General features: G+C 45.4%; 3 protein-coding genes and 1 long non-coding RNA gene across 10 annotated transcripts in view; 2 read left to right on the plus strand and 2 right to left on the minus strand.

The window, feature by feature from the left end:
- Positions 1-559: 559 nt before the first annotated feature.
- On the minus strand, positions 560-3,576 carry LOC114484825 (uncharacterized). Its single transcript, XR_003678172.2, has 3 exons — positions 3,148-3,576; positions 2,582-2,637; positions 560-1,075 (listed from the first exon to the last, which is right to left on the minus strand). It is a non-coding gene; the product is annotated as an uncharacterized lncRNA (long non-coding RNA).
- Positions 3,577-4,210: 634 nt separating this feature from the next.
- LOC129391808 (serine/arginine-rich splicing factor 2-like) lies at positions 4,211-4,940 on the plus strand. The gene has a single exon (XM_055082285.1). The coding sequence runs from the start codon at positions 4,472-4,474 to the stop codon at positions 4,835-4,837; it is 366 nt and encodes a 121-aa protein (XP_054938260.1). The 5' UTR covers positions 4,211-4,471; the 3' UTR covers positions 4,838-4,940.
- Positions 4,941-5,579: 639 nt separating this feature from the next.
- On the plus strand, positions 5,580-8,788 carry LOC112066573 (serine/arginine-rich splicing factor 2). Of its 3 annotated transcripts, XR_003678157.2 has the most exons (5): positions 5,783-6,157; positions 6,388-6,698; positions 6,977-7,080; positions 7,710-7,819; positions 8,331-8,788. XR_003678157.2 is itself a non-coding variant. In XM_024130148.2 (3 exons), the coding sequence occupies exons 1-2, from the start codon at positions 5,832-5,834 to the stop codon at positions 6,689-6,691; spliced, it is 630 nt and encodes a 209-aa protein (XP_023985916.1). In that variant the 5' UTR covers positions 5,580-5,831; the 3' UTR covers positions 6,692-6,698; positions 7,710-8,788. The 3 variants fall into 3 exon arrangements, 1 of the variants encoding a protein (XP_023985916.1); XR_008616524.1 differs by having other exon boundaries at positions 7,710-8,788; XM_024130148.2 differs by lacking the exon at positions 6,977-7,080 and having other exon boundaries at positions 5,580-6,157; positions 7,710-8,788.
- The window catches only part of METTL23 (methyltransferase 23, arginine), a 115,470-nt gene continuing 109,432 nt past the window's right edge, over positions 8,181-14,218 (minus strand). For 2 of the 5 annotated variants that reach the window (XM_028483732.2, XM_007099795.4), the window contains 4 exons: positions 10,971-11,075; positions 9,726-9,963; positions 9,554-9,638; positions 8,181-9,393 (listed from right to left, as the gene is read on the minus strand). In XM_028483732.2, the coding sequence (XP_028339533.1) occupies positions 9,228-9,393; positions 9,554-9,638; positions 9,726-9,963; positions 10,971-11,054 (573 nt within the window). In that variant the 5' untranslated portion in view covers positions 11,055-11,075 and the 3' untranslated portion in view covers positions 8,181-9,227. Of the gene's footprint in view, positions 9,394-9,553; positions 9,639-9,725; positions 9,966-10,953; positions 11,425-14,218 lie in introns of those variants that run through there. The other 3 variants (XM_007099793.4, XM_024130150.2, XM_028483733.2) reach the window with 3 other exon arrangements.

The following is a 14,218-nucleotide window of genomic DNA, read 5'->3' on the forward strand; positions in this document are numbered from 1 at the left end:
TCAACGTATTATAGTCAAACAATACCTGAAACAGAATGCCAATTATGCCTTCTAGGAATCAATTCTGAGGGATCTCTTCTTTTAAAATTCAGCCTGTAGGACTTCCCTGGTGGCCCAGTGGTTAAGAATCTGCCTGCCAATGCAGGGGACACAGGTTCAAGCCCTGGTCCAGGAAGATCCCACATACCGCGGAGCAAGTAAGCCCGTGAGCCACAACTACTGAAGCCCGCGCACCTAGAGCTCTCTAGAGCCCGCGAGCCACAACTACTGAGCCCACGCACCGCAACTACTGAAGCCCGCGCGCCTAGAGCCCGTGCTCCGCAACAAGAGAAGCCACCGCAATGAGAAGCCCGTGCACCACAATGAAGAGTAGCCTCTGCTTGCCACAACTAGAGAAAGCCTGCGTGCAGCAAGGAAGACCCAATGCAGCCAAAAAAAAAAAAAAAAAAAAAAGAAAAAAAAAAAGAAAAAAATTCAACCTGTAAAGGGCTTGCTTCTCTGGTACTGGAAAAAAGGGGACAAATGTGACCTATCCATTTCTTAACATACTATTTCAAATTTGTGAACTGAGACATTGAATAAAGGTCTGCAATTGGCCTCTGCCAACAGCTCAGTACACAGTGGGACTGCAGTTCTATAGCCCAGAAAAAAAAGTTCAGTTATTTCGTTTTAATTCCCATTAGTCAACTTGACACAAAATAAGATTATTTCATGAGTTCTTTTTCAACTCTTGTAGAAAAAGGTTTTTGGATGCTATTTTTATTGGTGGTAAAATGAAAGCAAATATACACAAATTCCATCACATTAAAACAATGGTATCCCTGAGCATCAAGTAGAGAACCAAATCCCTAAAATACTTCCTATAATCTATTCAATCCAAGTCAGCAAGTTCTTGTTAAAAGTTTACTATGTGCTTGAAAGAAGCTGAAGGCGTTCTAATTAGATGAAAGAAAATTGGACTACTCACCTGTAAAATAAACCACTAGCAAACATAGAGAGTTGAGGTCCTACAATGGCAACCACTGATGGCGTAATCAAATTTGAAGCAGAGAACACTCCATAAATAATTGCCATGCTGCACACATAACACACAAAAGGAAAAAAACAACACTCTTGAAACACTGTCTCAAAAGATCACTTTTTCAAACCCACTTAGTCTATAGTTTACTTTGCAATAAGCACTCATATTCTTTAGTCAGAATTTATAATTATATCCTTGCACTGAATGTCATATTAAAGTTTTCATTTGTACAATACATTGAAGTCTTGTCAAATGTTTCTTTGAATCAGTCTGCCTTCGACAATATGGTTTTTAATGTACCAGTAAATTATAATAGCAACTAACACAGCTCTATGAAAAACGTATTATTATCCTCATTTTATGGAAAAGAGAAATGAAACACAGAGGGGTAAGTAACTTGCCAAAAGTCCAGCTGGATAGCTGGTCAGTGGTGGAGCCAGAATCCCATCCCTGGTAATCTGACTCCAGAGGCCCTAGTCAACCAATTTGCTCTACAAATTTAGCCTACAACTCCTGGCAACGGCATGAAATTTCACGGCTATAAATAATCACATAGTTATAACTTGCTTAAACCAGAATTTATTTAACTCAACCTAACGGTCTCACTTGAACATTATTCAGCTACTGTAGACCTGGCCCCAGTATATATGCCTTGCAGCAAAGGGTGACTAAAACCATTTCAAGAGTCATTTATAAGCCACTATTTATAAATCCAAGTAAATTATTCTTTGGCTTTTATGACTGTCTCAAATATCAAATGTTCTTTCATTTGTTCTTTACAGTATACGTGAAGACAAAACATTACAAAAAATTGTGGTATTATTATTAATCACTTGAAAAAATGGACATTAGCATCCTTTTACTCTCAATTATCATACATAAGGTCAGATTTAGGTTAGGTAACACAGAACCAAATAAGAACAGTTGGGGAGGAAGGGGGGAAGGGGTTGGCCGCAATCTATTATTTAACCATAGAGAAAATAAGAAATCTGTTAGTGTTTACACACAGGTATGTATTACATTCCCAACTTCAACCACAACGTACTAGCGACTTATGAAGATCTTTTCACTTCATTTTCTCCACCTGTAAAATTGGCACTGAACACCTTAACAAAAAGCTAAAAGCTCCTGATGACAAAATATTAATAATTACGAAATCACAAAAACAGGAAGACCAAATATTTCGAGAGTCATATAAAACATCCTCTGTTTGGGATTTGGAAGATGTAATTATGACAATACCTGAGTGCTTATTAAATGACAGCCACTGTGCCAAGCGCTTTACACGCATTGATCTGAGCAAGGAAACTGTGCTCATAGAAGCAACTTCCTAAGATATCACAGTAAATAAGTTTTGAAGCCAGTATTTCAAACCCAGTGTCTAATTCTATACGAAACCTAAACTCATCACCTTCATCCTATTATGTTCTCCTAAATAGTGTAGATACGGAAAAGAAAAAAAATCACTAATAATCTAATTACAATACGTTGCCTGTGATTTTGATGAAATTAAGCAACATCTGTGATATACAAAGTAAAACCAATCATACAGTACAATACCTGGTATAGCCACTGCCGTGAAAATCTGTGCTATTTAAGCTCCTGATGACAGTTTGCTGTGTGGAAGATAAAACTAATCAATGAAAACCTTTGGTAATTGCCCTCACCCCAGAAAGTCGCTCTCCAAATACTAGGAATAAAGTAAAAATTCAGGATGCCGAATACTTAATACTGAAATTCTAACACGAGAGAACAGAATGGACCACAGAACAGAAGGCAAACCAATGAGGGGCGTGTAGGGGCGGGGTGGGGAAGGGTGAAGACCATCTGTAACTAGCCCTTAGGTTTATTCCCTCAACTCTCCAAGTACTCATGTAGTCCTTAATATAAATAAAAAATAAAATAAATAGGTCCGCATACAAACCCCAAATCAAGTAAGAGAAATAAACGACCCCAACAAGAAACGTCTGCCACATGAAATCAAACCTAATCATGGAAAACGAGGAAGCGTAGGTGACAAAATAAAAGGTGCAACTTAAGCGCATTATTAGACATAACGTTGATTATCATTTTTGGAATGCATTATGATAAGCACTTCAAAGGAGGAAGATCAAATTCCAACTCACCGCTACATTTCCACAAGTTTGAAAGGCGGTGAACATAAACATAAAGGCAATTCCTAAAATAATGATGTTGAAAAGCTTTTTAGATTCCGGGGACATTTCGGCTCAACTCTGCCAAAAGGTCGGCGGCAGCACAGGGCAGTCAGCTCTCCTCGGGGGGAACCCACTGCAATCCTGGGAGAAGAAATGAGATGGTGAGAGGAGGAGGCAGATCCAGGAGCAGGGCAGCCAAGGTGTCAACTTCCAGGTCTTGGAGTGGAATCCCGGGCTTAGGGTGAAGTTCTCCCCACGGGTATAGTTAGGACATTCCTAGGACACGATCCGAGTAGGGAAGAGCCCAACACCCGGAGAAGCGCCAAGAACGTTGGAGCTGCAACTTAAGGGGCCCGAGAGGGGTATATAGGGCCAAGGGCCTGAGGCAGCAGCCAGCACGGCCCCGCCCTCCCTGCCCTGACTCACCGCAGGTCAGGCGACCCGGTCACCTGACCGCAGCCGCGGCGCCCGCCACTGGGCCTGGTGGGAAATGTAGTCCTGGGCGACCCGGGACGTGCAAGCACGCCGCTAGGGCTCCCTCACCCTCTCCGGGGGAGAGGGGACAACCTCGTGGGCTCCGGCAAGGAGGGTGGGGTGCTAAAACGCGGAACCCAGCGAAGGAGACAGGAACTGCGGAAGGGGGCCTGAAGACGCGGTCTGAGGAGGCCAGAAACACAGAGGGGCAAGGTGAAGGAGTACGCCCCCCGACAGAGGCGGGGCGGACGTCCGAGCAGAAAAGCTGCTTGGAGCTTAGAAATTGGCATGAAAAGAAGGCGGAGCCCAGTAGGGGAGCACCTCCCTTTCCTGCCGTCACAGCGGGCTTCGCAGCCGGAAGGAGCGTTTCGCGGGCTTTCCAACTGCCGGCAAATCCCGCTCCCCCTCCCATCGGCAGTGACTGAGCGCTTTTCGACCCGCCCGCGGGGCTCTGCGCAGGCGCGCCGGACAGGGGCGGGGCTCGCGGCAGGGACGTTACGGGGCGGGGCGAGACGAGCCAATCAGAGGATTCATTTCCGGGTGGCGCGGGCGCCATTTTGTGAGGAGGGATATAAACGGGCGCTGGAGCCGGCCGCCGGCCCAGTTGCTTCTCCGGTGGAGCCGCGTGTCGAGCTGTTTTTCAGTTTTCCTAGTCAGGCCTTTCCAAACGTTTCCACGCGGAAACCAATCGCCAGGGGAGAGGCGCGGCGTCGAGCCGAGCTAGTCTGACGGAACCGCCGCCGCAGCCGAGCGCGCGAGCCCGCCGGGGCGTTAGTCCGTCGGCGCGCAGTCACGGGCCCCGGCCCGACTCCTCAGAGCCATGAGTTACGGCCGCCCGCCTCCCGATGTGGAGGGCATGACCTCTCTCAAGGTGGACAACCTGACCTACCGCACCTCGCCAGACACCCTGAGGCGCGTGTTCGAGAAGTATGGACGCGTCGGCGACGTGTACATCCCGCGGGACCGCTACACCAAGGAGTCTCGCGGCTTTGCCTTCGTCCGCTTCCACGACAAGCGCGACGCTGAGGATGCCATGGACGCCATGGATGGGGCGGTGCTGGACGGCCGCGAGTTGCGGGTGCAGATGGCGCGCTACGGCCGCCCCCCGGACTCGCACCATAGCCGCCGGGGACCCCCGCCCCGTAGATACGGGGGCGGTGGCTACGGACGTCGGAGCCGCAGGTAAGCGGGTGGGCGTCGCGGCCGGGGCTCCGGGAGGGCCTGGGTGACTCACAAAGGCCTGCGGGGGACACGTGGTGGCGGCCGGGCAGAGCCGGCGAGCTGCGAGAGGGCGGGGGCCCCCTTCTCGCGACCAGGGAAATGGCGTCTGGCGGCGAGATAATGGCGGCCTGGGCGGGCGGGCGGGCGGGCGGGGCCGCGGTACCCTGACGAATAAATCTGTTAAAAAAGAGAGAAAGAAAATGGGGAGAGATGCTGAACTGATGCCCTGTTAGAAGCATGAAAGGACATCCATAGAAACAGGAAGGCAGAGACAAGGGAGTGTGCAGATGTAGTGGTAGTAGCATGTGAATCAGATCCACAGAAGCTCCATGCATACTCTGCTGATGCTAGAGTGATGGTGAAGATCATTTTTCTTCAAGATATGATTTGGACATGGCTTCCCTAAGCCCTCCTCATATCTGATATAAGAACTTTGGCACCGTATGTCCTACATGTAGAAAAGAACCCCCTGGCCCAGGTCCAAGGGATTGCATATTAGTGTCATCTCAGGAGGCCTCCCTGATGAAAGAAGTCAATCAGAAAGAGATGTAGTATCATGTGGTCTCTTCCAGTGTAATATGTTTCCTTATATAGATATTGAGAACTATTCAAAGCATGCAGGCCTTATAACCTAGTTCACTGCTTACCTAGGGATCTATATCTACTGTCTCCATCCCTCTATTTTCTCAAATAAAAATAATGATAGAGTTGCTTCTCTGGTGGAGTCGCGTGTTGAGCTCTTTTTCAGTTTTCCTAGTCAGGCCTTTTCAAACGTTTCCACGCGGAAACCAACCGCCGGGGAGAGGGGCGGCGTCGAGCCGAGCTAGTCTGATGAAACCGCCGCCGCAGCCGAGCACGCGAGCCCGCCAGGGCGTTAGTCCATCGGCGCGCAGTCACGGGCCCCGGCCCGACTCTTCAGAGCGACGAGTTACGGCCGCCCGCCTCCCGATGTGGAGGGCATGACCTCTCTCAAGGTGGACAACCTGACCTACCGCACCTCGCCAGACACCCTGAGGCGCGTGTTCGAGAAGTATGGACGCGTCGGCGACGTGTACATCCCGCGGGACCGCTACACCAAGGAGTCTCGCGGCTTTGCCTTCGTCCGCTTCCACGACAAGCGCGACGCTGAGGATGCCATGGACGCCATGGATGGGGCGGTGCTGGACGGCCGCGAGTTGCGGGTGCAGATGGCGCGCTACGGCCGCCCCCCGGACTCGCACCATAGCCGCCGGGGACCCCCGCCCCGTAGATACGGGGGCGGTGGCTACGGACGTCGGAGCCGCAGGTAAGCGGGTGGGCGTCGCGGCCGGGGCTCCGGGAGGGCCTGGGTGACTCACAAAGGCCTGCGGGGGACACGTGGTGGCGGCCGGGCAGAGCCGGCGAGCTGCGAGAGGGCGGGGGCCCCCTTCTCGCGACCAGGGAAATGGCGTCTGGCGGCGAGATAATGGCGGCCTGGGCGGGCGGGCGGGCGGGCGGGGCCGCGGAACCCTGACGCGCCGCCGTCCCTGTCCGCAGCCCTAGGCGGCGTCGCCGCAGCCGATCCCGGAGTCGGAGCCGGTCCAGGTCCCGGAGTCGATCTCGCTACAGCCGCTCCAAGTCTCGGTCCCGTACTCGCTCAAGATCGCGATCAACCTCCAAGTCCAGATCGGCGCGAAGGTCCAAGTCGAAGTCCTCGTCTGTCTCCAGATCTCGCTCGCGGTCCAGGTCCAGGTCTAGGTCCAGGAGTCCTCCACCCGTGTCCAAGAGGGAATCCAAGTCCAGGTCGCGATCCAAGAGTCCTCCCAAGTCTCCCGAAGAGGAAGGAGCGGTGTCCTCTTAAGCAAATGGTAATGTCTGCGGGGCTCCGAGACTCATGGCCCGAATTCAGAAATGGGGTTTGGAGTAGTTGTTTTGATCCGATTAATATAAAAGTGACTCCTCATGTTAGGAGTGCTGCTCTGAGCTAACTCAGCTTTGGGAGTAAAACTGAAGAGAGGGGTCTGCAGAAAGGATGTGTGTGAAGCTTAGATAATAATGGCTGTTTCATAAACTGTTTTGAGACCTATTAATGAAAATGACTATTTCTTGCTGTTTTTATCCAACGTCTGCATTTTCCCCTTTAAAGCTGCGGTCTCCTGTTTGATAAAAGAATATTGGCCAGTATTGCAGATTTTAACTGATTTGGCTGATCCTCCAGGGACCAGTTTCTGTGGGCGTGTATTGGAGCAGGTTTGTCTTTAAATGTTAAAGATGCACTATCCTCTTAGAGAAAACAATCAGTTCAACTATTGTTGTGCTGACTGGGACTTCATATTCTAATGGATGTGGCGCAAACGAATTGCAAAAACGAAGCAATGAACTTTTGGAACCAAAAGTTTACAGGTATTGATTGCACTGGGTGGGGAAAGGATAGTGTGTCTTTAACTCTCAAATTGTTTGGTCCTATTTTTTAAAAGGAAAGGGCCCTAAGTAGCTCAGATGTTAAAGCATTCTGAAATGCCAAATGTTTCATTTGAAAACTAAAAACTTAAAATATAGACTAATTGTCTGATCTCAAGTTGCTTTTGTTTGGATACAGCCCTCTTTTTTTTTTCTTTTCTTTTTTCCCCCCTTACCATTTTTCACCTTGGTTATTTGGCCAAGAATACATAAGCACAAACTTTTAATGCTGATGGTAGCCTTTGTGAAATTTTCCTAATTGGGCCTTTAAAAAACTGTGATTAGTGGCTGGTTGGAACCTTTCTGTAACCTACTGGTTTCACCAGACCCTTAGTAAGTACTGAAATTAAAACCATGTGCACCTTTGGTGATGTCATAATAATGGAAGGTAAACTGAACTTATTTTTTTTCAAACCTAGATGTGTCGACAAGCAACATAAAAGGAAGACTTGGGGGAAAAGGACCCACGTACTCAGTAGTACTCAGTCCACTGAAGAGTCCTTGGAACAAGCAACTGGCTATTGAAAAGGTTATTTTGTAACATTTTGTCTAACTTTTTACTTGTTTTAAGCTTTGCCTCAGGTGGCAAACTCATTTTATGTGCCATTTTGTTGCTGTTATTCAAATTTCTTGTAATTTAGTGAGGTGAACGGCTTCAGATTTCATTATTGGCTTGGATATTTGAGGTAAAATTTCCTTTTTGTTTATATAGTGCTGACTTTTTTTGTTTGAAATTAAACAGATTGGTAACCTAATTTGTGGCCTCCTGACTTTTAAGGAAACGTGTGCAGCCATTACACACAGCCTAAAGCTGTCAAGAGATTGACTCAACATTGCCTTCATACCTTAAAATTAAAAACCTACGAAAGTTGGTGTAAATTGTTTGTATATGTTATTTACCTTCAGGTCTAAATGGTAAACTGAACCCAAATTTGTATAAAGACTTTTCAGGTGAAAAGACTTGATTTTTTTTTTTTTTTTAAAGGATTGTTTACCAAACACAATTCTAATCTCTTCTCTTATGTATTTTTGTGCACTAGGCGCAGTTGTGTAGCAGTTGAGTAATGCTGGTTAGCTGTTAAGGTGGCGTGTTGCAGTGCAGAGTGCTTGGCTGTTTCCTGTTTTCTCCTGATTGCTCCTGTGTAAAGATGCCTTGTCGTGCAGAAACAAATGGCTGTCCAGTTTATTAAAATGCCTGACAACTGCACTTCCAGTCACCCGGGCCTTGCATATAAATAACGGAGCATACAGTGAGCACATCTAGCGATGATAATACACCTTTTTTTTTTCTTCCTCTCCCCCCCTCCCCCAAAAATGGTAAATCCGATCATCTTCATGTATGAACTTAAAATGTGGAAAATGTTAAGGAAACAAATGGTTTGTAACTTTGTAAGTACTTATAACATGGTGTATCTTTCTGCTCATGAATATTCTGTACTATAACCATTGTTTCTGTAGTTTAATTAAAACGTTTTCTTGGTGTTAGCTTTTCTCAGAATATGTCTCGGTCTTTTTTCCCCCGTTTATTTGAAAGACCTGTGCAATTATCTTGTGAATGTTACTGACTGTATAGAATGAAAGTGAAATGTTTAGTAGTTGATTTTTTTCCCCCCTAAGTTATAAAGTGGAAATGCCAGTTCAGTACCTACTATCCTCAATGCTCTAAGGTAGCACTTTGTTAAGGTTTTGAGTAACCCTCTTCTCATAACCTAATTTATGCCCTATTTTAATGATTTAGGAACAATCGAAGTTCTTTTTCTTATAGGAGTTTTAATTTTTGTTTTAATGGTTATGTGACCCGTCACAATCTAAAGCCAACAGATCTGACCATCTTCACATCCGCTGTAGTCACGCTGGAAGTGGTCTGAGTCATGCAGTTGGCTTGCCAGGTTGCTAATCAGTATTGACATTGTCCCAAAACAGCTTTTAGGTATAATTCAGAGACTGTCCTTTGCAAAGGAGATGACCAGCATTTCAACAGTATGTCTTCCTGGAAGGGCAGATTCTGCTATATCTTCTTTGTCTGCACCAAAAGACTCCAGAGGAATTTGGACACATTTCATGTCCCACTTGTAGAGCAAACCTTCAAGTGACCAGTCAGCACTGAAAAAAATAAATTATTTTTAAAAAACCAAGCTTTTCCTGTTTTGCTTTAGATATATTCTCATTATATCCTTAAACTACACACTGAATGAGTAGAGTAGTAAGGCTTGGCTTTAACTTTTAATAAAATTGGAAGTAAAGCAGGATTGTTCAGGCTTACCTTCTTACCTGGTAAGTAGACCACAATTGGACCTTGGGGTTCTTCTGCATCAAAAAGTAAACTGTAGTTAAAATGTCTTCAAAGTCTGGGAAGAAAAAAATTTCTTAATAGACTTTAATTCCATTGTATCTCTGACTAAATTTACTACTGAGAAGAGCAAAAAAGGTTTTACCTTCTGGTTCAAAGAACACATCGGATGCAAGAATAATGTCTTGCGGTGGTAGAGCCAGAAGATCCCGAGATACATGACCCCACGTGAGTCCCACAACATGCACCTGAGGCAGGTTATTCATTTGGCAGCTTTGCCGACAGATCTCTAGACAGTGAGGCAGCTCTGAACTGTCTGACAGTATTACTTCAGCACCACATTTTGCAGCCATGATTCCTGGAAGGCTCACTCCAGCCCCAATCTAATGACAAGGTTAAAGGTTTTGTTTAGAACTGCAAATAATGGATCTTGGCAAATGGTTTCTCATTTCATGCTTGCATTGGTCAATGCGTAAAGATAAGTTTGCCATATCTATAAAACATGCCATAATTTAACACTGCTTTACTATGTGGAGCTTCCTCCAAATTTGTCACGGCAGTTCTAATTGCGTTGAATCGTAGTCCATTTCAACATTTTAAAGGGCCCTCGATTCTGCCACTGACAGTTAACCCTTAAACGGGTTTGAACTGTGAGGGTCTATGATCTATAAGGAGCTAATTATAAATGACACCAGGTCTCCAAAAGCTCAGTGGGTGATGTGGGTGCACAACCAGCCATTCAGTTGTTACTACCAATTATAAATAGCTTTCATGTGGCTAAAACCTGACAGGTCTGCGACATGACTTTCTTATATTTAACGGGATTTTCCAGTTGGGTCTTGAGAGCAGCAAGGAGCTTAAACATACTAAGGAATAATACCAAGGAGTGCCTTCATAAATACTACTATTCATATCAATTGAAACACGCTTCCTGTTTGAGGATGGGCATAGATTCCCGACCTTTACCAAATTGCTGACAGTCACCACTACTTTGGGCCAGAAGTATGCACCACATGCCTTCATTTCATTTACATGGTTTTGCAAAAGTTAAGAGGTGTTCTTAAGCTTCTATATTTAGTCTTTGGGTTTAAGCATAGTATTTCTGCTGTAAGCCTTCAGCAGTCGAGCCAGATGGAGTGGTGAGAAAGAACATGGGATACATTTCAAAACGAAAAGGCTAGACAGTAAATATTAGTGTTTGTGGACCACATATGGTCTGTGGTGCATACTTTCTTTTTAAATACTTTTTAAAACATTCTTAGCTCACCTGCCTCACAAGCTGGCCAGATCATACCTGACTTAAAAATATCTAACAAAACCCAATAACCAGCATATAGACTTAAATTGGAAAATAATCTAGGATTTTCACAAACCTCAAGGGCACTTGTACCTCTAAGACAGCCTTTCCTGGCAGAGATCCTTTGTGAAACCACAGGTACTGGGCCAGGACCACAGCACAGGGCCAAACATACATTCCATACTGAAGATGCAGGACCTGAAAAGAATTTTTTTGTATGCCATAAATAACTCATGCTGGAAGTCAGAATATACAGGGCTTCCCTGGTGGCGCAGTGGTTAAGAATCCGCCTGCCAGGGCAGGGGACACGGGTTCGAGCCCTGGTCCGGGGAGATCCCACATGCTGTGGAGCAACTAAGCCTGTGCACCACAACTGCTGAGCCTGCGTGCTGCAACTACTGAAGCCCACAAGCCTAGAGCCCGTGCTCCGCAACAAGAAGTCACCGCAATGAGAAGCCCGAGCACTGCAACAAAGAGTAGCCCCCACTTGCCGCAACTAGAGAAAGCCCGCGCGCAGCAATGAAGACCCAACGCGACCAAAAATAAATGAATTTGTTTTTTTAAAAAGAATATTTATACAGCAATTACTGAGCGCTTGGCACTGGCATCCATTACAAAAACAACAGTTCCCTCTCTCCAGGTTGCATCCTATGGTGGGGGGAGGGTCGGGATATAAAATTGCAATACCATGTGATGAGCATTCTTCATACCTTCATTTACTCAACAAGAGTTTATCCAGGGCCTGAGTGGCTTAGTGGCTATTATAGGCTGAGGATGTAACTCTCTTGGAATATGAACTACATACACATATATGTATCTCCTACTGGGGAGAGACAAGCAACAAGTAAGCAAGTGGATATTTTTGGTTGCAACAAACACAATACAACAGGGTAACGTGAGAGAAATGGGAGTGGGCAGTGACCACAAGGCGTCTGCTCGAGATATAGGGAGAGAGGATGATTCAGGCAAAGGCCCTGAAGCAGGAACTGAAAAGCCTCTCGCTGGGCACACAGAGCCCAGGCAGTGTGGGCCTGAGGGCTGGAGGCAGGGCTGCGTAGTACAAGCACAGGTCACAGAGAAGGCAGAGGCCAGACTTGTGAGGTCTTGTAGGGCACGGGAAGCTTAGCTTTTATTTAAGTGCAGTGAGAAGATATTGGAGGGTTTTAAGCACAGGCGTAACCTGGTAATGCTAAGGAGGAACAGTGGGGTTCTAGGATGACATCCTAAAAGAGGTCTGAGTTAGAGCTGAATGCTGCAGTTAGGAAGGTAGGCAACTTACAAAGCCTTTGGGGAGGCATTGAATGATGAGAGCATGGTATTTAGCGAGGCAAGGTAACAGAGCTCAAGACTCTGGAATGAGCCTGCCTGAGTGCAAACTTGAGATCTATAATTACTAGCTGTGTGACCTCACTCAAGTTATTTAACCTGTCTGTGCTTCAGTTTCCTCAACTGCAAAATACTATCTTCATAGAAAGGTTAGGAAGATTCGATGAAAACTACCTAGTACAAAGTAAGTATACAAAGTTAGCGATCGCTAAACTGCAAAATCGCAAGACTTTGTTTCCTAGAGCAAAGGGTGCCCCTCCTGGGGAGATATGAAAGGAGGCTGAAGAGGTAAAAATATCAAAGGTGAAGGAACTGAAGGTCTGAACCTAATCATTCGATACACTCAACAAAAATATCGGTGCCTAAAATACGCTAGGCATGATTAAAATGCCTGCCCTGGTGGATTTTACCCAGGAGTACAATGAAGGATTTCTGACCTGAGGAGTGAGTTATGCAGATTTAGGTGTTAAAAAAAAAAAGTGTATCTGTTTTCACAAGGCGTATCTTCACCCACTCCCTAAATTTGGGAAGAAATTCAAAGGAGGTCGGGAGGGCTTTCCTGGCAGTCCAGTGGTTAAGACTCCACACTTCCACTGCAGGGGGCATGGGTTGGATCCTTGGTGGGGGAACTAAGATCCCATACACCACGTGGCGTGGCAAAAAGAAATCCAAAGGGGTATTTCAACGTGCAGGCATTTAGAAACTGCCAGAAATGGGTTCCACTCCAGCCTTCAACTCCTTTTAAGCTGTTTCTCATATTTAAACTGCTACTGCCAATACCTACACCACCAGCTGCTGTTACACATGAAAAGATGCTCAACCTCACTAATCATTAGAGAAATGCAAATCAAAACTACAATGAGGTATCACTTCACACTGGTCAGAATGGCCATCATCAAAAAATCTACAAACAATAAATGCTGGAGAGGGTGTGGACAAAAGGGAACCCTCTTGCACTGTTGGTGGAGAATGTAAATTGATCCAGCCACTGTGGAGAACAGTATGGAGGTTCCTTAAAACACTAAAAATAGAACACTACCATATGACCCTGCAATCCCACTACTGGGCATATACCCTGAGAAAACCATAATTCAAAAAGAGTCATGTACCACAATGTTCATTGCAGCACTATTTACGATAGCCAGGACATGGAAGCAACCTAAGTGTCCATCGACACATGACTGGATAAAGATGTGGCGCATATAATGGAGTATTACTCAGACATAAAAAGAAACGAAATTGAGTTATCTGTAGCGAGGTGGATGGACCTAGAGTCTGTCATACAGATTGAAGTAAGTCAGAGAGAAAAACAAATACCGTATGCTAACACATATATATGGAATCTAAAAAAAAAAAAAAAAAAGAAAAAAGGTTATGAAGAACCTAGGGGCAAGACAGGAATAAAGACACAGACCTACTAAAGAATGGACTTGAGGATATGGGGAGGGGGAAGGGTAAGCTGTGACAAAGTGAGAGAGTGGCATGGACATATACACTACCAAACGTAAAATAGATAGCTAGTGGGAAGCAGCCGCATAACACAGGGAGATCGGCTCGGTGCTTTGCGACCACCTAGAGGGGTGGGAGGGAGGGAGAGCAAGAGGGAAGATATGGGAACATATGTATATGTATAACTGATTCACTTTGTTATAAAGCAGAAACCAACACACCATTGTAAAGCAATTATACTCCAATAAAGATGTTAAAAAAAAAAGAACCATTGATAGGGCATTTGTAAGCTATGTTGTAGGATACTGATGAGGAATTGAATGAATGGAGAGCTAAATATTGTTTATATTTGCAATGATCTAACACTTTAAAGATGTCAGTGCTCCCCAAATTAGTCTATAAATTCAGTAAAATTCCAGCAAGATTTTTTTGAAGAAAATGACAAGCTTATTTTGCATTCATACCAAAGAATTTACAATGGAATATTACTCAGCCATAAAAAGAAATGAAATTGAGTTATCTGTAGTGAGGTGGATGGGCCAAGTCTGTCATACAGAGTAAATCAG

The sequence above is a fragment of the Physeter macrocephalus genome, unplaced genomic scaffold (assembly GCF_002837175.3).
Source record: "Physeter macrocephalus isolate SW-GA unplaced genomic scaffold, ASM283717v5 random_62, whole genome shotgun sequence".
Lineage (NCBI taxonomy): Eukaryota > Metazoa > Chordata > Mammalia > Artiodactyla > Physeteridae > Physeter > Physeter macrocephalus.